This window comes from Frieseomelitta varia, unplaced genomic scaffold (assembly GCF_011392965.1).
Source record: "Frieseomelitta varia isolate USP_RPSP 00005682 unplaced genomic scaffold, Fvar_1.2 scaffold_461, whole genome shotgun sequence".
In the NCBI taxonomy this organism is placed as follows: Eukaryota; Metazoa; Arthropoda; class Insecta; order Hymenoptera; family Apidae; genus Frieseomelitta; species Frieseomelitta varia.
Window position 1 is genome coordinate 30,827 of NW_025110214.1, and position 25,628 is coordinate 56,454.

The 25,628-nt window shown below is 44.6% G+C and overlaps 1 protein-coding gene across 1 annotated transcript in view; it reads right to left on the reverse strand.

The window, feature by feature from the left end:
- Positions 1-25,628, reverse strand: part of LOC122532619 (serine/threonine-protein phosphatase 4 regulatory subunit 1-like) — a 46,904-nt gene that overhangs the window by 9,902 nt on the left and 11,374 nt on the right. The window contains exons 2-4 of the mRNA XM_043661525.1: positions 9,666-9,778; positions 1,972-2,108; positions 855-986 (exon numbers count right to left, since the gene is read on the reverse strand). Of these exons, the coding sequence (XP_043517460.1) occupies positions 855-986; positions 1,972-2,108; positions 9,666-9,762 (366 nt within the window). The 5' untranslated portion in view covers positions 9,763-9,778. The remainder of the gene's footprint in view (positions 1-854; positions 987-1,971; positions 2,109-9,665; positions 9,779-25,628) is intronic.

The following is a 25,628-nucleotide window of genomic DNA, read 5'->3' on the forward strand; positions in this document are numbered from 1 at the left end:
AGATTCGATCGTTCGAATGGCTCGATTGTAACGTTCTATCTAACGCTTTTTTCTTTTTTTTTTTTTTATTTCTCGGAGATATGTTGAAATGTTTGAAATGACTCGTATTTGTGTTATCTCCTAAGTACACTGCCGCTCTAAAGTTTTAGAGCGTGTTTAAGATTTCGAAAGAAATAATGACTTCCTTAGGCAAATATAAATATCTTGTTTATGATATTTGTTAGCGGCGACGTGATTTCGTGACTGTTCGAAGGCAGATAGCCCGGCGCTACTCAGCTTTCTGTAATTTACGACCGAACCGGGACCGAACCGGGACCCAACCGGGAACTCGGGGAATTCCAACAAATGTAGGGAAATGATTGCAGTTGCTTTGTTTTCGTAGGAGATGTTGCAATGAAAAGAGAACGGCGACAAACCTGGTAAGAGTTTGTGTTTGGTCGCTCAGGAAACTAACGTATCAACATTTTCAAGCACACGAAACTGCGATTATGTTGAAAAATGGAAGCTTATAATTGTAATATTCGTACCTCGGAAAAATCTTCGATAATTTCGGTAATATACAGTTAGCATAAATGTACAGGTTACAGAGTAATAATTAATTGTTTCGAAACGAATGAAAAAAATTCATCGAAGGGCAGAATTAATGTCTCTCTATTGTTCTAAAGTATTTCTCAAAAATGTAAATGTGTAACGCTACTCACGTTAAACGACGGATTGCGACGAAGGAGAAGGATAACAAAATTTAAAATTAAAATCTTGAATGAAAAAATGAGAAAAAAAAAAAATGAACAAACCACAAAAAAACATACACAGAAAAAAAAGAAGAAGAAGAAGAAGAATATGTAGAAACTTACAGAGATGCCGGAGAAATCGGCGGACGTACACAAAGATTCTATAACGGGGCAGAATTTGGTCTCTATCGTGGTGTTATCGAAGAACCCTCTTTTAGTGAGCAGTAATACTGCTGTCTGTGCTGTCATTCGTATCTGTATAAATAACCAAAGAAAAAACAAAAATAGAGTCCATCAGTACATAGAGAACTTGAATTTTTTTTTTGGCACGTTTAGGTTATTTCGTGCAGAAACAATATGGAATGGCCTGCTCAAAAGTCTTAAGAACTTTCACTTTTTTTTTATTACCTTTAGTAACAAACATTTTCATTGTAAATAAAATTTTTAAACTGCACATGATTTTTATAAAACAATTGTTGATAGACTCGCATGGATTCTTTGTTACGATAAAGTCATACTTATTTTGTAGTACATGTTCCAAGATCTTTGAGCGGGGTTGTACGTGTCATAAATAGACTGCGGATGTATTTATGCAATTTTTTAGTTTCATAAAGATGATTCAAAAATAAAGAACCTGGATAGAGAACTATTTCATTCGTTAAATATTACAAAGAGCAAGATCATATGATTTAGAGATTTTATATATTTTTATATTTTTATTAGACATTTTATATATTTTTATATATTTTTAATAAATGTATCCGCAGTCTAACTATAAGAGAGAAGAATGTTCATCGATGAATCAGTACGGAGTTTGTCGGTCATATAGCATCAACACGCGTTTTGTAAAATATCATGGATTTATATAGATACAAAATAAAATAAAATTGTTTTTAAGAAGCTCAATGCAAAAAAATGAAGAATTATGTTATTACTCGATCTGTAATAAATATATGGTACACTTTCGCTGAAAAGTTTCGAGCACGCTTTTCCTTTTACATGAAAATAAACTTCTTTTCATTTTCACTCGAGGAACATAAATACGGCAATTGTAAATCTCACTTTTAAATTTAATTAATTACAATTTCAATACCTGAAAATACGAAAAATGTACGTCTATATGCTTGTTCGATACATACATTTATTTCTTTTGAACTCCCAACGTGCTCCAAGCTTTTCGGCGTGAGTTATACGGGTTTGTTACACCAACAAAGAATTTAATCGCGTACGAAATATTCACCTGATTATCTTGATCTTTTAGATATCTGATAATGATGCTGGTCACATAATCGTAGATAACTTCCTCGTGCGGCGTGCCGCAAGAGATCGTCGCCACGTGTGGAATATGTTCTATCAGGTCCAGTCGGATTTGCATGTCTAAAATCAGAAATAATCGATTTTTGATCGCTTCGTTTGAATACGTGTCAGTTTCGTCTTGCTGTTGATACATTCCCGTCTGTTTCTCGTCCGTTTCGTAGAAACAAATTCTCTTCTCGCGACAAGGATTCCCCTTCGGACAGTTATAAATGGTCTGACGGTGTAGAAAAGAACAAAACGGCCATTCCCCGTCGTTCCATTGAAGAGAACTCAACGTGGCGAAACAGGCCACGAATGCAAATTTATTTTAATTGGCGCCGATACGATCGAATCGGCGATATTCGCCAGATTTCCCTTAAATAATTAATCACTCGGAATGCTCACTCGGTCGTGGCCGAGGATTTCTGCGAATCTAACGTTGCTTCTGCGGAGCGACGAATAAAAATTCCTATTGAAAAACAGGGAGAAGCAAGAGAGAAAAGAAAAAGAAAAGGAAAGAAAAAAAAAAAAAAGAAAGAAGGCGAGAGAGTTTCTAAACGTCGATTTTCTAAACGAGGAAAGAAACCGACTTATGGTGTTCCAAGGAGGAATCCGATCGTTTCTTTGCAACTCACGATCGGCCGCTAGCCGACACAGCCATTCGTGCGTCGAAAGCGAGAAGAATAGGAGGAAAAGGCACGGGTGAGGGCCGTTTCTTCGACCGTTTACCCGACCTCGACCATTTTCCTAACCGGACGTTTTCATGAAAATACTTGAACGAAGAAGAGAGAGGCCCCTGCTGATTATAATAAAAACTCACTGGCCTCTCCGCACAGAACGTGAATCGTTTTCGGCCGTTAGCCGTTAGTCGATGGAACGTTTCTATATCTTCGATTATAAAATTCAAATGTACCGAATTATTAAGCTGGAGATTACGTTTCGGCGAGGATCCATTGTTTCAACATTTTTTCCCTAGAGAAGAGAAAAAAACGACTACGCACCATTATGCATATTTTTCACCCTCTGGCTTAGCCTCCTCAAAAACTTGAAACTTCGCGATACAACTAGCAATTGTTGCCCATTGGAGAGGCGCACGCGATTTCGTATTACTTTGGACTGCATCGTGGTGAATTAACACGTGGAAAGACTCGAGATGATATATCCCAACGTGGCACTTTATTTACTTCCACGTACAACACACCCCGGGCAAAGATCGCTCTCGGGAGGAGAGAACCAAGCAGATGGAACGTGCACTTCAGAGAAACATGCGAGCAACGCGTGATATACACTCGGTTCAATACACTCCGGAGAGATAACGCTCAGAAAATTCTCTGAACGTAGGCTAAGGCCTACACCCTTCGAACCGAGACCTAGGTATCCCTGAGAACGCGCGGCAACATCGGAGAAGACACATCACGACCGACGAGCGTGGGTGCAACTAAGGATCATTCAGTTCGTCGTGGGAAATGCTCGATTTGTCGGACTTTTCCAGTGGGGGTGGGGGAGAGGTGGTGGAGGACCAGGAGGGTAGCGAACCCCCCACCACACTCGACTGCAAGGCCCAACTAATCGGTGTTTAGGAGGGGATAGGGAATTGTCGACAAAATGGAGTTCGTTTCCGCCGCGTTACGTGAGGCCCATGAACCGAATGTTGCTTTTCTCTGTCCTCTCGCTCTCTCTCGTTCGTGAGGCACGTGCTCGAATATTGCTTTTCTCTGTCCTCTCGCTCTCTCTCTCTCTCGTTCGTTTCGCCTTCCTTTTGTTTTTTTGCTGGTCGAGGCAACGCCAGTTTTCCGACGAAGAGACGCTCGCATTTTCTTTTTCCTATACAAGACTGATTCATAAATCAAGCGCTGGGTCTTCTCTCCTTCCCCACTTATTCTACCCTTGCGTCTTCTGTCCAGGACACGAGGTCCCGCCAGAAATATTCCTGCAGGATCAAGCGTCACCGATTATTCACCCAACTGGCATGGCTTCGTTCTCCTTCACCGACGCCCTTCGTCCTCGTCCATTTTGTCGATCGTTCGAATGACTCATTGTTGACAATGTTCGACACGTTCGAAAAGATGCTGCGCATTTCCCTTCCCTGGAGCGGTTTCTTCTCCCATCGACCACGTGGGTCACGCTCACATTTGGCGCCAATATTTCGCGTACGGTTCTAGAAATTTCGGATTTTTCCGAGTTTTTCGACGCTGTCTCATTGGTAGACAGTTTCCTCGAATTACGACGCGAGAATAACGAAGGACTGAAGGTAGACAGACTTGATACTTAAATTATGTTTACCGAAAGAGAAAGGCAAAGGGTAAGTCTCAAGTAAGAGAATAAATAAATACTTGGCTCGATATTTGAATGTTTTATTTTTGAGAAGGTATTTTATATATTTACGGAAAAGGGAGGAGGAACCTTTGTATAAATTACAAATTCAAGAGTCTAGAAAAATCTATCAGCGATGAATATGAGTTGTAGCGTATTTGAAGCCCACTTATTGCAATTTCTTGAATTACTAGTAGTTTCTCGTTTCAATTTCATGCTGTTCTTGAAACATTTAAAAATCCGTTCGTCGGAGATCGTCGCGTAAAATATTCAAGAAGCTCGGGGCGAAGTTCAAGATGATCGGAATTAACCAAGGCCCAAAGCCCTCGAATTCATTTATCAACGCCGTGATTCGAGCAACTACCTCCTGGTAATTGAATTCCTTGGCATGTTGTTTGTCCGTGACAGATAACTGGAAAACGCGCCCGCGATCGATAAATGCCCGTAGTTACTTTTCCTTTGGCGGTTCCGCGAAGACGAACCTACTTACGCTGGTGACGGATCGATCTTGGGTATCGATCGTATCGGGCCGATAATGAGACACCCTCCGGTAACAGGGGCACGGTTTCATAGAAACGACACTGAGATCCGCATGAAAACCACTTTCACGGAAACAACAACTATTCGAACCCTTTTCGCTTTATGGGAACAGCTAGCTCCGTTGCATTCTTATCAAGAGTAGAAAAGAGAAAGAAAGAAAGAAAGAAAGAGAGAACGTGTAACTAGAAAGAAGCGTCATTGTCACCGAAGCCAACGTTCTATCGTTCTTCGAAAGAAAGAAGAACAGACACATTCTTCTCATCTCGGCCCGTTTTTTCACCGAACATCACCAATTATGAAACTTTGTTAACGCTTCGTTCACTGTCTTACCGTCTGTGAGGCGAAATATCGAAATACTGGATTCTGTACTATCAACGAACATCTCTCGATTGTTTTATTAGATGGATAAACCTGGTCAAAAAAAAGTTTCTTCTCCAAACGCAACGACGCTGCATTTCGAGGATCTCTGGTTTCCCTATCCGTGTTAAGCTTCCACGCGTATTTCCGTTCTACATACGAGGCGAGGGAAAAATCGAGGGACAAACCCTGGTTGACGCAACTAGCGTCGGGTCCCTCCTCTTTCCTCGATCCATCGAAAAGGAAAAAAAAAAAAAAAAAAAAAGAAAAGAAAGAAAAGAGGAGAAACCCTCGTGTGTCCCCTCTCGATATTTTCCCGCTCGAGAAAGCTGGCTGGCTCCAAAAATACGTGAACGCGCGTGTCGCGTGCCTCACCGAGTCCTGGATCTTCCTTCCTCGTGCTACGACCCTCTTTCTCGTTCGTGTGAACTCCCCCTTGGCACACTTCGTACGGCCCACGGAAAAACACCGATGCCCGGCACGTGGTACGGCCAACATGTTCCATCTACTTCCGCCTAGATCCTATCCTATCCTAAAAATAGGGCAGTTAGTGTGTGACACACTCGTCCGGGATCATGCACTGTGGGGGGAGGTTGCACCTTTCTACCGGCAGTTGCATCCTTCGGGAGAAACGCCCGATGGTCCGCGCGACACGTGCGCTCGTTTCGAACGCGATTATTTCCCCTGGCAAGGCTGGCAAAAGTGAAGAAACGTGTATCGACGACAATCGACGTGGCGCGCGTTTCTTCCGTATACGTTTCAAGCACCGTGTCTTCTTGCGAAGTTGTGAAATTAAATTTGAATTATGAATGAACGCAACGCATTACTAAATTACTGTGTGTTACGTATTTGTGCCGTTATTATTGTACATGTTATTTAATAAATATTGTAACAAGTATCTATCTCTGTCCACGATACTTTCCCGTACTTTCAGAAACATTTTCTAAATTTTCTGCATATATCCAATTAGCAATACTATCTGCAATCACTCAGACAATTTATAGAATTTCAACTATATGGAATAAAGTAACAATTATCTGTACTTCAATATGAATTATAGTCATAACTGGGATTTTCATATATATATTTATTTTAACTGGGATTTTCATATATATATACTTAGTTTATTCCATGTAGTTGAATTTCTATAAAATGTTTGAGTGACTGCAGATAGTATTGCTAATTGGAAACTACAGCGCACAATTCACAAGATGGAATATACTGATCAGTCTCATTTCTTTTTTTTAATATTACAATACCATGTGCGTTGGCACAAGTGAATAATGTATTGTCTAATCTTCTTCACATGTAATGAAGAACTACCAAAGCGATCAAATTCATAATTTTTTTTAGATATTATACATACATTACAGATGCAAAATAGTATATTTTCAGAGGTTTAAATGATTTTTTATAAAATAATACAGTAGAGTAAAAGTTCGTGTATTCTACTGTATTTCTATTTTTTTCACTTTGATACCTCTGATGAAAATTCTATGCCTTATAGTCCTTGGTAGTTTTAGTGTCAAGCAAAATCATTAAAAAATTGTTAACTATAAGAAGCATAAACTTCCTTTTTCACAGTAAAAAATTGTGTGTGGTAACGACAATTCCAGCTTTAAAGTGTCGCAATTTCCTTCGGCGAGCATTGTGTTTACCCCGCTGAAAGAAAAGCCAACGAACCTGACGCTCTGAATTATTATACAACGATCGAGAGTTAATTTGCGATTCGTACGCAATTCGCTCTGTCGTCGCGGGGCCACGTATTTAGGGGAAGGCGATAGGCGGGAAATATAAAAGAAGCTAGGCGAGCCGCGTTTGTTTCACGTGACGGAGGTCTCGCGGATGCCGGCGATTCTTAAAGTATTTTCGTAGGCTTGAGAAAAGAAAGGAGCCCATTAGTGAGATGAAAACGCAGTGGCGCGTCATTTTCCATGTTTCCCCGAATCCAGTCCAGGTAAAAAGAAAACGTTTATTCGTGGAAGGATCGCTCTGTCGACCCGATACTGGTCGTTGTTGCTGCTGCTTTTTCAAACGTGGTTCTCCTTCTTCTCTTCGCTTCCAGCGGAGATACTCATCGACGGTACCGCGTCGAATGACCTTTGCGAAACTGCCCCGACCGTAGACACGTAGGTCTTGATCTTCGTAGAAGGGAGGGAGGAAAGAGAAATCGAGTTTTCAAACAACTTACTAATCGTTGCGGCGTTAAATTTTCATTTAATCTTACGCGGCAGAATGTTTCCGGTCAAACGCTAGAGTACGAAATCGACAGCTATAAATTTATAAATGTACAAGCAGCGGCGCCAAACGAGTTAGCAAGTACTTGGACAGGTTTCCTATTCCTTTGCGGACGCATTCCTTTACTTTCATCCTGTTTAAGCTTCGCCACCAACTTTCTCCGAGTTCTGACTTACTTTAATTGCAGTTTCAATCGCTGGTAAAAGCGGGTCGCGTTATTAAAACTGCGGACAGTGTAGATAATTTTCAAACAATTGAAAGCCTCTTCCGCCCCCGTCGTTGGAACACGTGTTTCACGTTTTTTTTTTTTTCTCCTTGGTAAACGAGCAGGACTTTTCCCTAACAATCTCCGAAAATCTAAGAACCGGCGGAGAGATAATTTTAACGAAGAAAAGTAGATCCAACTCGACCATTTATTTCCTGAAACGATCACCGAAATCAGGGACACAGCGAGGATTAATTTTGAACGACGAAACGGCGCGACGTTCGTGTTTTGTTTTGAGAAATGTTCGTGCAAGTGGGGTTTGGACGAGGGGAAAAGTAAATTGTGAACGGGCATCCTTCTCTCGTATAAATACCTCGACGCAGGGAAACCACGATAAACTTCCGGCGAGGCGCGTGTGCCACACCGGAAACGGGGACAATCTTGTCGTCACCTAGTATGGAGCAACAGCCTCCCTCGTCTGCAACCCCAACTGGCTTGGCTCCTCATTTACCTCGACGTTCACCGCGGAACACGTTCTGTCTTCTCTCAAGAACACGTCCTGAACCTTCTATTTTTAAGTTTCTCCCGTGTCTCGAACGATCTTTCGTTCAACCCATTTGCAGGCGAATCGTCACCAAGCGCCGACTATTCCGCGATCGGCGATCTTCATTTATATGTCAGTCGAATGCCGCTGATGTCTCAACGTAGTAGTAGCATCGTGATGCAAATGGGTTAGTTAAGGGAACAGGGCCAACCGCCTAAAAAGAAATTTCCTCCCCGGAGGTGACAACACTGAAAACGTCGCGTACTTTCGACTTTTCATCGTCGAGTTGCCAAGACGAGAGAGTAAATATTGCTGTGACAGAGATGCGTTGCGTGGGACGAAACTTTTGGGTAGGTTTGGTAAATTTAGTTGCAAGAATTTCATTCTGAATTTTCCTTTTTTTTTTGAGCGAGGTTTTTTTTGACTATTGGTGTGATTATTGGTACACAGATACTCAAGAATGCTATACGATTCGAGAAACATTAGAAATACCAGAGCAGTGAAAACAGATAATTTGTAGTTTTCTAAAAGATCGTGTATTCTGCTCTACTATAAACTTATTGCGGTGTTTTAACAAAGTTTTAAAAATTTTTCGTTTTTCAAGTATACACTTATTTCAATCGCTGGTACTTGTAATGTCAAGATTGACGATTGACGATCTTTCAGACGTCGTGGCAACGTGCAAATTGTCAATATCTTTCTCGTTGCCCGAACAACCGAATTTTCATCCAATACAATAAACTGACATTTAAGTTTGCAAGTAAACATGGAACACTTAATTTTCTGACAAAAGTGACAAAGTCGATTACACTTTCGACAATCGTATATTAGTGCAAAATGTTTATAAATGAAACTTCGTGCATCCAGAAGTGAAATTTATCACAAATTTCGTCTATTGGAAAGATATGCTCGAAATCCAATTTCACGAAAAAAATTGCTAAACTGAATGAATCGGAAACAACAAAGAAAAAACGAGTAGGTACAAAAACATTTTTAAAAAGCATGAGAAAAGACAGGAATATCACAGTAAAGTCGTACGCAAGCAAGTACGTCAAGGATTTGGCTCTGAACTATTTCCAATCCTTTCGTTTGTATAATATTGCTAAATTGCAAAATAAAGAGGAGTGCAAACACTAATCACGTGCATATTTCAAAATTGAGATAACTGTGCGTGATGGAGATTTGATAAGTAATACGTGCTTGAATCGTGTTTATTTTCGACGGAGGATAATTGTCAAATTCAACGCCCACGATTTTAGAAAGTCGCGACACGAACCACCGAAACAGGAATTGGGACTTTAGATTTTCCAAACGCTAAGCTCTTTAAAAAACGAATGAACGGTGCGACACGTTTTTTTTTTTTTTTTTAACTGTATCGTTCGCAATTTTGTAGATATTACATCTACCGATAATTAATGCAGAGAATGAGTTTTCAACTTACCAGGATCTTCGACGATCTGTTGCACCAACTGCATAACTTCGTTGACGTTAAGTTTCGTTCCATTGTTGGCGGCAGTGCGAAACACCTCGACCAGCATCTTTCCGATTCTCTGTCTGCAACAAAAAGATAACAACACCACGGTTAGTTGGCGCGGTTTGCAACTCTAATTAAAAAAAAAAAAAAAAAGCATTGCGCAATTGAAACAACGAGAAAGACACCTACTTTTACTTTAAGTTAAAGGAGTTTAAAAGAAAGTTTTTGAATGTGTTTACTCATTTAAACCCCGGATAATTATTTTCGTATTTTGTTTCACAATTAATATACGATAAAATATGACGAGAATACAATACAACATAAATTAAATATTCAGGAATATTTCTGAATATTTTTACTTGCTGAAACCTCGAATGATTATATATATAACGAGAACACAATACAATATAAATTCAAGATCTTTTTTAACGTGTTATTTTTTTTATTCAACACGTTTCTTTGTCATTATTGAGTGTTTGTGATTACGCTCGTGGTTAATGATTAACCCATTAAGATACAACCGATAATTCGTCGCAAGTACTTTTCTAAGTACTTGAGTAAGCACTTTTAAATACTTTTTAAGTATTGCTCTTTAAATTTTATCATTCCTTTAAAATTTTGTACAATTACAGAACCGACATGATGAGTAACGACGGAACACAAGACGGAATTTCTTTGAAATTTTCCTTTCGAAGTTTGAAACATTTGAAAAGCAGAGATGGACGAATAATGACACATTTGCTACTAATTTCTATCTCAAAGAATGTAAAATACATTCGTTTCTATAGTCGTCTCTAACCCATTATTTGAGGATCAAAGATCGTTGTTTCGATTAATTTTCAATTAACTTCAGATGAATTTTCATGCGGCGATCACGAGCGACAATGCGCGCTAGATGTCGGGAAAATAAGCGAAAAATTGACGAGTCGCGTCTCGTTGCGAGTATAAATCCTGAAGGGATGGGAGCGCGAAGAAGGAAAGTCGCGAGAAAGGGGAGGTTTACCTAAGGAAAATTACATTTTCTCGGCGGAATCGCGGACGAATGCAAATATCAGCACCGGGGACGATAATTAACGGCGAACAGAGAAGTTCGCGTGGGGGGGGGGGGGGGGGGAGAGAAAAAAGTTTTTAACAAGGAACGATGGGGCCACGCGCCCCGGTGACGAAGCCTCAGAATCGTTCGCGTGTCCCCGAAATTCCAGACGATCCGGCCGGAACTTTTCGCCCCCCCCCCCCCCTCCACCGGCCAATTTCGTTCAAACTTCCACATCAGCGGGGGGGGAGGAGAAGTTGGCGAAGCGAGTGTACTTCCTCGAATCTTAACGATCGGGGCGGCAGCGGGGGCCAATCAGGCCTGTAGTCAGCGGACACAGAGGTCTGAGAGCGAACGGACGGCCATCGTNAAAAAAAAAAAAAAAAAAAAAAAAAGGGAAAGAAAGACATGGAACGCAAAATGTAGCGACGCGTAACCGGTGGTCGTGGTGGGGATGGAAGCAACAGAGAGAGAGAAAGAAAGAAGGAAAGAAAAGAAGAAAAAAAAAAAAGAAAAAGAAAAGGAAGGCGAGAGGTACAAGATAGAAGAAACGAACGAGATCGATGAAGTTGGATCGAGAAAGAGGAAGAAATGAAAGAAAACGGGGAATACGGGTGAAGACAAAGAAGGACGAAAAGAAGGGAAGAAGATTCGCGAAGAGTTCGATCCTCCGCAGTTTGGCGTTCTCGCAAGACTTCCTCCTCCCACTATGGCCGCTGCTCGGTCGTGGTGGAGAGGAACGCTATCCCCTCCGTTGTACGCGAGTGCGTGGAACCAACGACGCGGGGAAGCGAATCGGAGGGGTGCGGAACGTAGCGGACAGCCGCGAGACGAGCCGACCGTGCCACGAGGCTCGTAGAGCGATAAGGACCGAGCAAGCAGCGCTAACGAAGCAGCGGAGGGGACGAAGGAGAGTTGGCTCGGCGGTGGGGGGTTGAACTGGCACCAACGGAAAATCGTTTGCGGTACCCCACCAGAAGTTTGCCAGATGATCGGAGGTGGGGGGTGGCCGTTCTCCAAAGTCGTTGGAGAACCGGCAGAGGGATGGTACCGCCCGTGAACGCCTACTGTGTCGGCGCAAACATGGCCGCCGCCGGCGTCGTCGACGACGACGACGACGACACCGGCCACGAGGTCCGACCGCTCAATTCCCTATACGCGCGTAGTAGCCCTGAACTTCTTTCTTCCCTGGATCTCTGAATTTTTCGATGGCAATTACGATGGCGTACGACACGAACGAGAATCTGCTCTTCCTCCCCGCCTGCCACGGGGTGGTGGTTTTTCGCTACGACGAACGACGATGAATCGCGCGAACAGCGCGTACGGGGGGACGGGATGTAATTGTGTATATAAATATGGGTGGTGGACCCAGCCACCACCCTCCGGCCCAAAATTGAAGCACAACTCCGCGGGGCAACTTCGAGCTGCTGCGCATGTTCGTGCTTCAGAATGGCTCGTAAGATCGATAGGAAAGACGGCGGTTTCGTGACCGACGGGGCTTCGGGGGGCTGGTTTCGATTTTAGGGGAAAGTCGATTTGCCGAGGGGCGAAGGGAGGGGATCGGCGTAACGCGTTGAGAACTTCACGATTGACCGTACGCTCGATTTCGTGGTAATTCGATGAAACCACCACCTATAGCTGGTATTATTCGGCATCTGTCTCGGGCATCAAATGTTTTTTATACATTTTTGATTTTTTACAGTCGTCCCATCATACAGTGTTCAAACTAAATTCTTCTCCGAGAGAGATCCGACTTTTTTTACAATTGTTTCTCTGTAAAACATGACGACACTAAATTAAACGGATAGCAAAGCGACGAACGTGAAAAATTCATCGATGCCGACATTTTGGTTCCCGCTATCGATATTGAAGCTGTGGCGCTCCATTAACGTTATATTCCGACAGCAATAACTAACTAGCTGGGTTAGTTGTGCGTAATTCGCGTCGTGAAATTTCACTATTGCCGTGGCGGTATGTAGGAAAGTCTCGACGACGAGTCGTTTATGAGGGAAAGACGTCCGCGGGAAAATATATCGTGTCTTCGACGTCGCGTGTAAACTCTTCCTCGAGGTACACACAATGTTGTATTCAAGTCCCGTGCGCGCGTCTCGTATTCCGTTTGAACGAAGAAAAGTGGATTTGCCTGTCGTTTCGAGCAGAGAAGACTCGTAGAAATAAACGTGGTGTCACGTCGCACAGACGGAGAAATGGTAAAGATGAATCTTACATATCGTCGCTCATACACTGGCAGCAACAATTTCACTTCTAAATGTCTTTCTGTTTGTATTCATTAGAACTATACTGCGGATGTTCGCGCAATTTTATAACGCAGCGTAACTATATCCATGTTTCGAAAATCTTATTTCATCCGATTATTGTTTCAATATTAGAGAAAGAGTAAATGATTTATCTAAAATAATTATTAGTTTTATTAGATCATCTATACATCAAAATTCGCAATTTAACTTTAATGTTGTGCCAATTATCACTGCCTACTTGTATCTCGCGCAATTGATTAGGAAACGCGTTATTAAATTTTAGTGGAATGTTATCGCGAAGAAAAATAAATAAAAAAAAAAAAAGAGAAGAAATGAAAAGTGGAATTTTCCAGCAGTTTGTCACTGAACTTGGAACGAATCGATCTCAGAACCAAAATTCCTCTGCTATCGCTTGTAAAGATCTGAAATGCTGACAATCAACGCGACCATCTTAAAGTTCCTCGAACCATCAAACACGGTCGTTTGCTTCAATGTATTCGACGAAGTGTCGAATCGTTTCGCCATTTCACTCCGGCATTATAATATTTTTCTATTGTGCGTTTAATTGCGCTCGGAGGGACGTGAGTGGGAATTCAAAGCGGAACAGTAGGAGCTGGAAATCGCGATCTTAATTCGCAGCAATTGGCCATTCGACAAAGACAATGTTCCCCGGTTCGTTAAACAAACGTCGTCTGCGATCGACGTCGCTCGGGGGCATTGCCGTTCGGCGAACTTTACGGGGCAAGTTGACTGCGCTTTCTACTAGCAACCGGAAGTCAGCTGTTATCTCAAGAAGCTAGCCGGCACCGACAACGACAAAGCCCCGTCTCGGCCTCGTCTTCGACACGAGCGACCCACATTCGTCTACTGAAGCTCCGTTTTCCACGATCGTACGGTGCTTTCGTCGATGATCGACAGATCGTTTCAAATTAAAGCTCGAAATTAGATCGTATATACTTTTTAAATAATTAAATTGGAGCAACTATCTGCAAAAAGGATCTTACCTCGGGTGCAATTACACTTTATAAAAGTTCTCCGTGTCGCCGAACTTGACTCTTGTCGGTTGTTTGTTTTATAATACTTTTATAAATAAATGTTACAAATCATACACACACACACACACATATATATTTAATATATAATGATACATGTTCTGGTTATTACGTTAATCAGAACACGAAGCCTCGCAAGCTCACAAATTTCCAAACGACAAATAGCGAGAGCCTAAACTTTCGGGCGAGCCTCTCGAGCAAATCTAAATAAAGTAAATCGTCGTCCTCTCTCTCCACCCTCGTTTCCATCATGGCCAAACGAACAATTGTCCCTGGCAGTGTTTTCTCAAAGAGACCAGCGCCACGAGAATTCTGCGAGACAAGATAAATTCCCATGGGCCCGAAGGTCGTCTCTCTCTCCCCTCTCTCCTTTGACCTTTCATCAGGGTTCATTGGTAGCGAGGGGATCGTGCAAAAGCGAGGGTCGAAAAAAAGCGATGGCTAGGGTTCCGACACTCGAAAAACTCGCGTGCATAGTTCACGTAGGCTACGAAGTGTACCGGCTTCCACGTACGGGACTTTCCACCGGCTCGTCTTCACACGGTTTTCTAACCCCTGGATTTGTTTAGGCCCCCGTTGCCCCTCTCTCTCTCTCTCTCTCTCTCTCTCTCGCTCTCGTTCTTCCGCGTGAATTTTTCATTCTTTCCAGCGTTCCGTCAATTGTTTCGCGAAGGACAAACGCGCTAACGAATCAGTTGGAGAGGGAAACAAGGGCGACGATAGAAAGATCGTACACAGGGCAAATCTCCCATGGATAAAGCGACGATAGACAGAAAGAGGATCGAGCGTTTGCTTCGTCGTTGTCGTTGAACTTGATGAACGTTGGGCGAAGACTCCTTTTGGGGAAAAGTCCGGAGGAAGCCGTAAAAGAAGATCGGCAACAGGCGGAAGCCGTGCAAGTTCCTTAATTCCTCCGAGCGGTTAGATAGAAGCGGGGAAGCTGAAACCGCGGAATCGCAGCTTTGTTAACGAGCGAATAAATTAGCCATTTGTTATTTTGTCGATTAAAAAGATTCGACGGAAGTATATTTGAGGATTTCACTTCTCTCGAGGACTTGATTCTTCGAAGGATTTAGTTGCAATGTGATAAAACTGCGCGAAATCGTGTCAAAGGTAAGTAAGGAAATATAGTAAACAGTCTGCAAATTGAAGGCTAAAAAAAAAAAGATTACGATGAATTTCAAGCAATTAGGCAAAGGTATAATCTTTGTAGTTTGTAGTTTGAGGGTTCAATTCTTTGAAACGTTTAGATAAATTGACCGGCAGAACGAAGACGAGTTTTACGTCAGAAATATTCAATGATAATGCGAGAGAGAAAGAGAAGGAGAGGATTAATTTAAGCGACATCAATTGGATCGAAAGTCGCGACAGTTTTTCCCAGATGCGCGACGCTGTGCCGACGAGGGGGACGCGAAAATCTGGGCCCCGGTCATTGTAATTTAGGGGAGCGCCCTCTCGCCAGGTGCGCGTAACCTCGTCAGATGCACGAGAACCGAGGACAGAGAAAAATGATGGCGATGAAAATAAGAAAGGGCAAAATTTATTCGCCGTGTGTATGCATCTGTCGCCCGGGCGCGTTTCTCATCTAATCTCTCTTACAACGACGCCCTGCCACTTTGTCAATGAAAGCGGAATACAAAAAAGGAAAATCCGCAATTTGTCGGTCTGAATAATGCCGCTTGCTAAATCCAGTAAAAATTCGACACGCTGATTTATCCAAGCGTATTGATCTTCTTCTTGGGATTTGTACTTCCTTACAGTGTCTTCATTTTTCGAATAATTTATTCGCGAAATGCATGGAATATGCAAAAATCAGTTTATAATATATATTGAGAGCCGAAGTTTCGAAGTAATTTAAAAATTACGTACACATTGGATGAAAGTATTTATTGAACAGTTGTAGAAAAGTATTATAATATAAATCATTTTGAAATTTTATTAGCTCGAGTAAAATTGAATAAATTGCAGATTGTCTATACATCCATGGACGTGCAAAAATTCATAAAATACAAGTCAAGTATATAAAACTTCATAAAACATTCAAAACGTAGCATACGTTGCAGGATTTAATGGTTGGATTCTACTGTTTCAATTATTTCCATGAGAATCGTTTGAGAACATTAATTCGAAAAATTTAATCTTGCTACACGTGCCAGATATTGTAAAAATTATACTTTGAACAGTTTGAACAATCTCCAACGAACGCGTGAAACTCCACGATTTCATAAAACGGTGCTAATAAAAGAGTCAGTGTCATCATGTACTCATTCAAAATAGCAAAATTGAAAAAAAAAAAAAAAGAAGAAAGAAAAGAAAATTACGCAAAGAACCACAGATTAAATCTGTGGCGAATTAACGACGATCGCGCGACTTCCGCTCGATGGACTCCCTTAAACTCTTTCTGAACGTGAATCAACCGGGGTGGGTGACATTCGAGAAAGGCGGCGCGCGCTTCCACACGCTCGATAAAGGGAAAGCCTTTTAAAATCCGATTAAAGGCCAAGAAATCAAACAATTGCGATCACGGCCAGCCTGGGCCGTGAGATTCAGTGGCGGGAAAACGGAGAAAGAGGAGAGAGAAAGAGAGAAAGAGAGATGGCGGAAGCGTGATTTAAACACGGAGAGGATTAACGCACGTTCGTCCGATTGGTTTACGGTTTTTACGCTCTTCGGTGACAATAAACAAGCGGCCGAACGGTCAAAGGATTAGCAAATGCAAGAGGAAACTCGGTGATGCGCCTCCTCCGTTCCGGCTACTTGCTAGAGTTCATTGTTAAGGAAAAATATTTTGCATTCTGTTCCTGGGTTTCCCTCCGTGAGACACCAAGAAGAAGAAGAAGAATCTTGTTGAATCTTGATCATCGAGCTAGCTAATTCTTTCTTTCAAAAGGGAATCTTGTCCAATACCCTCGCCTTAATTGTTTGAAGAAGCGTACACATCGTTGTTATCCTCGAAATTGAAATATAAGTCCTACTAATAATCCGGGAGACTGTATACCGACGGTATCTCTATTCCAAAAGGATGAATTCTGTATATCTGGCAAGGCCGCCCGATGCTCACGTCCTCGGCGTTTATTTAGCGAATTTCAGCTTTTCCTGTATTTCTTCGGCTACGTGTTTAAGCACGATTGGAAAGTTTTACCTGCTCCGCGGGAACAGATTTGGGAAAATGGGAACCCATCGACGATACACGGTTTCCTGTATCGTTTTTGGCCTGTGCCAAAAATGATCGACGATCGTACAATCGCTAAACAACGAGGGTGAAATCAATCCCCGAGTTCGGGGATTTACTTCGATCGTCTTGCAATTTCGTGCTTCTAAAGAAGGCGAAAAGGAAAAGGGGAAAGTAGAACGTTGGATTATTTTAATTTTTACGTATTTATGTTAATATTCGGGCAAGCAAAAGCCGCGAAAGTATCCAAATTTTTTACAAAGTAGAGTAGTTTGGCGCGAGTCAATAAACCGTAGTACCGGTTGATTTTCAAGGGACGTCGAGAAAATACGTAATATCCGACACCACTAAATGACGTTATGTTAACTCAAGCCAGATAAATATAATTTACAAGTTCTGTGCCTTTGTTGGAACGACTACCGATTGCGGTAATTTTTCGAGGATATTTCCGGATCGAGTGAGAGAAAAGAAAAAAAAAGAACAGCTCATTAGTCGGTCGTAAAGGTGTAGCAACGTATCATCCGCAAATTCGGGATCAGGCGAGTAAACAGGCGAGGTCGAGACTGTTCACAAACACAGGAGGAACAAGAATGGCGATTGTGCGGGTAACACGCGACGATTCGTACGGTGACGCGTAATAATCCAATTAGCGGTGTTCAACCTGTTCGCGGTAGATCGATGTAACACACGCGGCGACAAATAATTCGTGAAAACGAGCGCGATTTACGCCTGGAATCGCGAAAGCGCGCGTCGAGCAGTCAAATCACGCGGATTATTACTTTTGGTTTAGAAGTTTGAGAAAAATTAATTTCTTCCTTTTCACATTAGACTTTTCGAACACAACTAATCTTTTTTTTTTTTCACGCGAGCAGTAAAAACTGCTCCGACCTTTTCTTTCGCTTGACACAGGTTTCCTCATCTTATATTTAAGATGTGTTCTAACCATTTGGCGCTGGCAACTGATTGCGGACCGTAACGAGTGACCGAACCGTATACAATAATTCGTCGCTTTCTTTTTGAACTCGTCGGCATCGATGGTATATCGCTATAGATAGAAATTATTAGGAAGCAACAAATTTATTACTTTGTTTTACCTGGTTCGTATTTAAATGTACTTAAAACTGAAAAAACATTGCAACTTTTGAGACCAAAAATTCTCGACGTGCGTGGCAAGAGAGGTTAAGGTCACTCGACCGCTGAATCTGCATCTGTCAAACATTCGCGATAGCCACCATTGCGCACACATCGGCGTCACTGCTGTCTCCGTTTAACTGCTACCAACGAGTAGCGCCCATGAATTAATGAAAACGAAGCAAACTCTTCCGCTAACTCGATCGATATCGAAGGAAGCGACATTCGTCGGGACGCGAGGATTTCACCGCGCCGTTCCTCCGTGTGTCTCTCTTCTTCACGCAGCGATCAATAAATCGATGAGACCCCGAGAGACAGAGAGAACAGGCATACCACTGTTTATTTCGTATATATACCTACGTACCAAACCGAAAAGTTTCGCTCGCTCTCCGTGGCCATGAGACCGATCGCACACGCGATTCGCGGGCGACCAGTTTTCACCGACGGTGAGGCGTAGTTGTACGAATCGCGGCACGAAGAGAAAGGAACGATGATGTACGCACGCGTGTTCCTCGTCTAGAAGGAACGACGAAGAAAGAAGAAGAAGATGAAGAAGAAGAAGAGTCTGGTAGTAGCAGGGTCTGGCTCTCCGTGGCATGAAGGGACTCCAGAGAGGAAGGAATGTTGTTGTTGCGCTGGGAGGCGGTTGCATCGGAGAGGCGGTGGAGTGCAACGGTGCGGCCGGCGGCGTGGATCAAGCGACGCGAGAACGAGAGAGAAAGGGAAACACGGTGCAACGCGACGAAGAGGGGAAACGTCGGGGGGGGATTGGGAGGAGGAAGAAGGGAAGAGGTGAGACGTGGCGGGGGGGAGTTTGGCAGGAGGGGCAGCAAAGTCAATGCACCGCAGGGGAATGCAACGCGCTCTGTGCGCGCCGCGCCAAGCAATACACAAGAGTCTGCTGCTGCTACGTCAGAGTAGTTGCGTTCTACTGCACTTTACGACTACGTTGTCACTGGTCTCCGGCTACTACACGCGACCACGTCTTTTTCTGGCGCAGGCTTTTCCGTGAGTTTCCCCCCCACTGCCATGAGAGGTCTCTCTCTCTCTCTCTCTCTCTCTCTCTCTTCGAAGGATAACTCCCTGTGTACGTGCGTACACACGGATTAGAGAGACGATGGATTCGTCGCGGACGTTTTGTGATCAATTTTTTACGAGGCACGAGCTGCTTGGGTTCTTTGGTGAATTTAGTGCGTCTGAGGTTGAAGATGAGAGGTATATCGTGCTGTTGGCACCGATACGAAACAGTGAGGTGCACGCTGCTCCAGACATTTCACTTTGAATTATTTAACAGCCGCGGATATCTCGCTTGTTAATTTCTTTGGTACTGTCGCCGACTGCGTTTGACATCGTACGTCGAATTATATAACGGAATTCTATTATTATCTGTTGATCGTAATCTTACATAAATATCAATCTATCGACCGAGCTTGTGTCTGCGAGGTAACGCTACCGAAATGTCTGACCACTCGCGCCGGCAAGACTGATTGCGGACCATAACGAGTGACCGAACAATTGGTCGCTTTCTGTTTCTTTTGAACTGACGGCGAGCCGGACAGAAATTATTCAGAATAAATTTATTATCCAAGAGATTGAACGACGGAGCCCTGCGCGATCTGTACGAGCGATGTCTACAATTGTAGAGATAAAATTAGCTTCCAAACGAGAACACCAATTCATTATCGCAAACGCGTGGTCACGCCGTGAGAACGAGTTCCAGATTGTTACGACTAAAGCGCGAACAGTTCGCGAGTACCGTTCGCGCGCCTCTATCGTATTTATTAATTCACCATCCATTTTGCACTCGCATTCCACAACTTACTAAATATCGCCCGCGACGTGTGCATCGTAACGGCCATTTAAAAACCGAAAGGCAGCGTCCGCGTACGCTGGCCGGCTCCTTCCTCAGGTGAATTTGCTTTCCCACGGAGTCACGGGGGGAAGAGCTCGAAAGCGAGCGCGCGTCGCGGCGATGCAGAACGACGGGCGCAAATGCTGCACGCACAGGCCGGTGTTGTGCTATCGCTTCTCGGAAGCAATGCATCACGGGACGATGCATACCGACGGCGGCGCGTGTTACGAGTCGACTCGAATCGAGTTCTCTCGCTGAGCAGGACAGCGCGAAAAAAAGCCCGACGGCGGACGAAGAAAGAGGGGGCGGGGGGGGGGGGGGGGGGGGGGGGGGGGGGGGGGGGGGAGAGTAGAGAAGGTCGTCGCGGAGGTGGAAAGGAGTACTAAAGTACCGGAGAACGCTCGAATGCGGGGCCCGGTTGTTGCGCGGTCGTGTTAAAGGCGATAAAGAGAACTCGGGAGGGACAGGGGGGCCAAGTCACGGCTGTAAACAACCGGCGACCGTATCGATCTGACGTGACACACACGTTTCACACGCTCCGGAAACCGAACAATTTCTGCTATAATACCGTTGTGTCGAGTTACGTGCCCCCCATCGATTCCGTTTTCTTCCCCCCCCCCCACCCACCACCCCCTCTTTACTTCTTCTCCGTCGTCTCACCGATTCGAGAGAATTCGACGTTCCCACCCGCAGGAAATGACACGCGAGTCAACGCGTTCAACGCGGCGGAAACGGCCGCGCAAGAACGAGGAATGCGAGGCAGAAGTGGCTGCCGAACGGTACTACGCTCGCGGTTTTGCCTTTCGTGGAATTCCAACGACCCCTCTCTCTTCCCCTCTCACCCATCTGCTGATCGTCGAAATATCAAATCGGAGGGAAAGGTAAAAAAAAAAAAGAAAAAAAAGGAAAAGTAATTCGCTGGAATTGTTTTCCACGACGAGGGGGAAAAAAAGGCTAAACCGTGCGTGCGGATAGACAGCAACGACCTCGAAAGCGCGCGGACTTGGCGTCGTCGTCGTCGTCGTCCCACGTACGCACACGCCCGCGCGACCCGCGAAATTACACAACAGCGGGAAAAGAGCAAAGGCCATGCGCGACAGTTTTTCTCTCTCTCCTTTTGTACAGACTTCTTTAATTCCTTTCTCTTCTCGAATGATCCACCATTTGACGATTATCGAACAAATCCAGCAAATCGAGGAAAGGAACGGGTAACGCGGCAGGTTGGAATAGCTGGCCGACGTGTGTAGTCATCGTTCGTGGCAGTTCAGTCACTCTTGGCCGTTCGCACCGTTCCCTCTCTTCTTTCGCGTACGCGTTCCGTTCCGTTCCGTTCCCTTCTCGCGTACGTTTTCTTTCTTCACTCCGACTACGATCATGTCAGTTCGCGATCGCGAAGATGACGGTAGTGTGCGTGGATCGGGCACAGAGAGGCCGCCGGTGTGTGCCGTGTGGAACGGCGTGTCGGCGCGCCGTTCGTTCTTGAAACAGCCGCGCAAAAGAGATTGGCTCGAGTACAAAGTCCGTGGCGACGTAGGTACAACGGTGTGTGCGCGTGCACGGCGCGTACGTGTGAGGGAACGCTAGAGTAGAAAGGGAGGCACAGCGTGAGTAGCGTGTGTACGCGCGGAGGGCCGCGCGCATGCGCGTCGAGCAGCCCGAGAGGCGCAGTGAATGAAGGCCCCCACCACCGACCACGCACGCCACTGTTACACGATGCGACATCAGCCCGAGAAGAAGCTTCCAAAGCCCCGTGGCTTTCAACTTTGTTTCGAATTCGAGCGGCGCCCACGGCATACTCTCCCTCCACCCCTCCCATCCCATCCCATCCCATCCCATCCCTCGATAAGAACGCCGCTTTTGTGACATTTCTTCGCTCCGAAGTTCGTTACCCGCGTTGCTCTTTTAACCTCTCAGCTGTGCTGCCGCATTTGAAAGTAAATGTATCTACGTTGTGACGCGGCGACGATTGCTAGGCACAGAGCTGTTATAAAATGATAATTAACGTTGACATCGAGGAAATATTTAGAGAAACGATGGAAAAAGGGCTAGTCAAGTTTAGTGTCGGAAAATATTCGGAAACATACAAATGTGTTTTATTCTTCACGAGACAATTGTAATTATTGACTGGCACAGGCACGATATAACAGATTTTTAATTCACTTTTAATATCAAGCAAACAACGAACGCGAACGTTTCACATTTTGGGTTAACGGGTTGAAAAGTCACTTTTCGGACAGCGAGAAGGATTTCGTCTCGATCGTAGCGACAGCGACGACATTTCCGGTTGGATTTTCGCGCAGAAACGAACGTGCTTGCTGACTTGGCTAGAAATCGTCGACGACGCCTGTCTCTGTATTACCATCGCGCCGCGCGTTCCTCCTTCGTCGCGGGCACAGTGTGTCGAGACCGAGGCGCTACGAGAGGAAATTAGAAATTTGCTCAGCGGAGATGGTTGTAGGATTGTTATTTGATTCGTTACTGCGGGCTCCGCCGCCGAGTAATTGCGCAGCAAGCCCTCGGACTCGGAACAATAGCGTAGAAACGGAGAACTCGAGGAACACCGGAGAGAGAGGCTCGAGAGTCCCGCTCGTCGGAAAAAAAAGAAACGGTATTGGTCGGCGACGCGCTGGAAATATCTGCCCGGAGGCGATACCCTATTGTTCTCGCCGCGCTAAAAACAACGCGGCGTGCAACTAATTAACGAAAACGAATGCACGCGCGCGGCTAGGCAACTTTAACAAATTCAAACGAACAAACTCGAATCGAGCCGGGAATCCGATACGTTTGCCGACGTACGATTTAAAAAAACTACCCTGGAGAGACGAGTAAATCGAAGAGTTTTTCAAACTCACAATTTATATTGTTGCAGTGAACGAGCTTGTAGAAGTTCATTTGTTTTTTTCTGAGAATTGAATATTAACGCACGTCGAGAACTTTTTGTCCCCAAAATTGCAATAGTTTCTCAGTTTTAACTATATACCGAAATATAATCCGTGGCAAACTAAGAAGTAATTTCTACCACACTACACGACGAGTTGAAAAAGAAAGCGACGAATTGTTGTCTTTACGGTTTGGTCGCTCGTTATGGTCCGCAATCAGTCGCAATCACGTACCCATGTAATAAAATAAACGAAATGTACAGTTCCACAAAAGTGTACAGATATTGAAAATAAAATACTTGGAATGTTTCGGCAACATTTTCCAAACGATGTCTACAAACGATGCATAAACATTGTCTGGCAACGAAATTATCAGTCTCTTAACTAAAAATTTTGTGTCCAAAGTACGCAATGTTCGTAGACTGAACGTTACGTGAGATCTTGTTTCGTGAGATACACAGAAAGAATACGTACAAGAACGCACACCTCGTTCTGCATCAAAGTCGACAAAATTTGTCCATAGATCGGGATTAACACAGCGTCGCAGAACACGTTATAGCGGACGAAAGATGGGTGGAAGAAGACGTGTACGAACACGCTTATGGAGCGGCATCGTCGCGGCTTTGGCCATCGGCCGACATATGCCGGCTGCCGTGCGTGCGTGCGTGCAGCTGCTATATCGTCCTTTAGGTTTGGGTCGGTGGGTGACACGTTTCGCTCGTTGTGCACGGCTGGTACACACGCGGCAGCCAATGGGTATTGATTTGTGGAGTGAACGCACCGCACCCCTTCCTCTCGCGACGCTTTCAACCCCTCTCTCTTTCATGACTCTCCTTCTCTCTCTCTCTCTCTCTCTTTGCCACGGCGTGTCGGCTCGCCGCTAAACAGCCTGGCCTGCGCGCGTACACGCGCGCTCCTCGTCTCCTCTCTCGCCGCTTCCCCATAGAGAGGGAGACCAGTTATACACGCACGAATTCCGCACACACGTGGGCACAGACGGCCGCATACAATTACGGCATCGAGGTACACTCCCTTTCAGTGAGACCCCGCGCGCGGGCACGCATACACTGTCTCTCACCCTGCACACGCCGTGCATCGCCCGCTTGGTTCAGAGACCGCTCCCCCACCGAGGCAACACCCCATCTACCGTCGTTGCAAGTAGGGTTGACTGCATCCTTTGGGTGGGTCAGGGCCAGAGAATCGCGACCGGATTCGGCTAGGTCGAAGGGACGCGCCACACTGTGACGGAAGAGTTCATCAAATCTGCAGAGAGGTTAACCGTAGAAAGGCCAAGCCTTTCATTCGTTGTACGCGGAAGGACCAAGGGCGAGGAACATCCAAGCTTGTCACGGTATTCACGAATGATGACTGATTTTCATTTTTCAAGCATAGACAGAAAAATTTTCACTGACAGATATTTTGAAGGTACCGAACATATGAAATATTAAACTCGTATATGTAGATAAAGAGTGGAGAAATTTTCGTGAGAAAAGCTTCCCACTTGATGGGCTCAAAGTGTCACCATTTAATTGTTGGTAGATGATTAACATGTATCTATATTGGTTACATATCCTTTACGGATGCAGGAAATTTCTTTCGTTTCGGAGAATATAGGTTACTGCGATTACAACCCCACCGAGGACGCCCGTTGTTCGTTACGAGATCTCTTGGATCAATGGAATCTTAATTAGGTGAAATTTCCTCTTAATTTTCATTCCCCCGCGAGTGTCACCGTAGTCGAATGACACGTAGAATTACAAAAGAAAGAGAGAAAGGCTAAACAAAACTAAAGGAGAGGAAAGGTTAGGGGCAACAAGTGAAGAGATACGACACAGAGAAAGAAAAAAGAAAACGGCGCGTACAGAGAAAGAAAGAAAGAAAGAGAGAGAGAGAGAGAGAGAGAGAGAGAGAGAGAGAGAGAGAGAGAGAGAGAGAGAGAGAGAGAGAGAGAGAGAGAGAGAGGAAAGAAAAATCACCAAGAGGGAACACGCAGAATTCTGGTCACCTTGGCAGCAAGGTAGCGCATACCACAGGCTTCTCCTCCATATACAGTCAAGAGAGAACGTACGGATCCGTGGCGAGCGCGCAAGGACACGCTCCAAACACACGAAGCGCAAGGGGGTGAACGCTCGGCACGGGGGTGGAGTAATGAAAGAAACGGGTGGGGCGTAGGAATGGAAGGTCGACGATGAGAACGACGCCGCTGAATCGTCCATCCGGGGATAAAGGATAGACGAGGAGAGTCTCTTTCTCTGCTCGAGACACAGATGATGATGATGATGATGATGATGATGATGATGATGATGATGACGATGATGAAGAAAAGAGGTGAGTAGAAGAGGGTGTGTAGAGGAAGAACGCGTGCGCGCGCGCCCGAAGTAAACAAGTGGAAGCAGTAGAACGGGGACGAGCACCGGTCAGTGCGGTGCATTTGGTGCATTCCTGCAGTCTGCGCCGCTGCGGCTCGCGATGGTGAGAGAGAGAGAGAGAGAGAGAGAGAGAGAGAGAGAGAGAGAGAGAGAGAGAGAGAGAGAGAGAGAGAGAGAGAGAGAG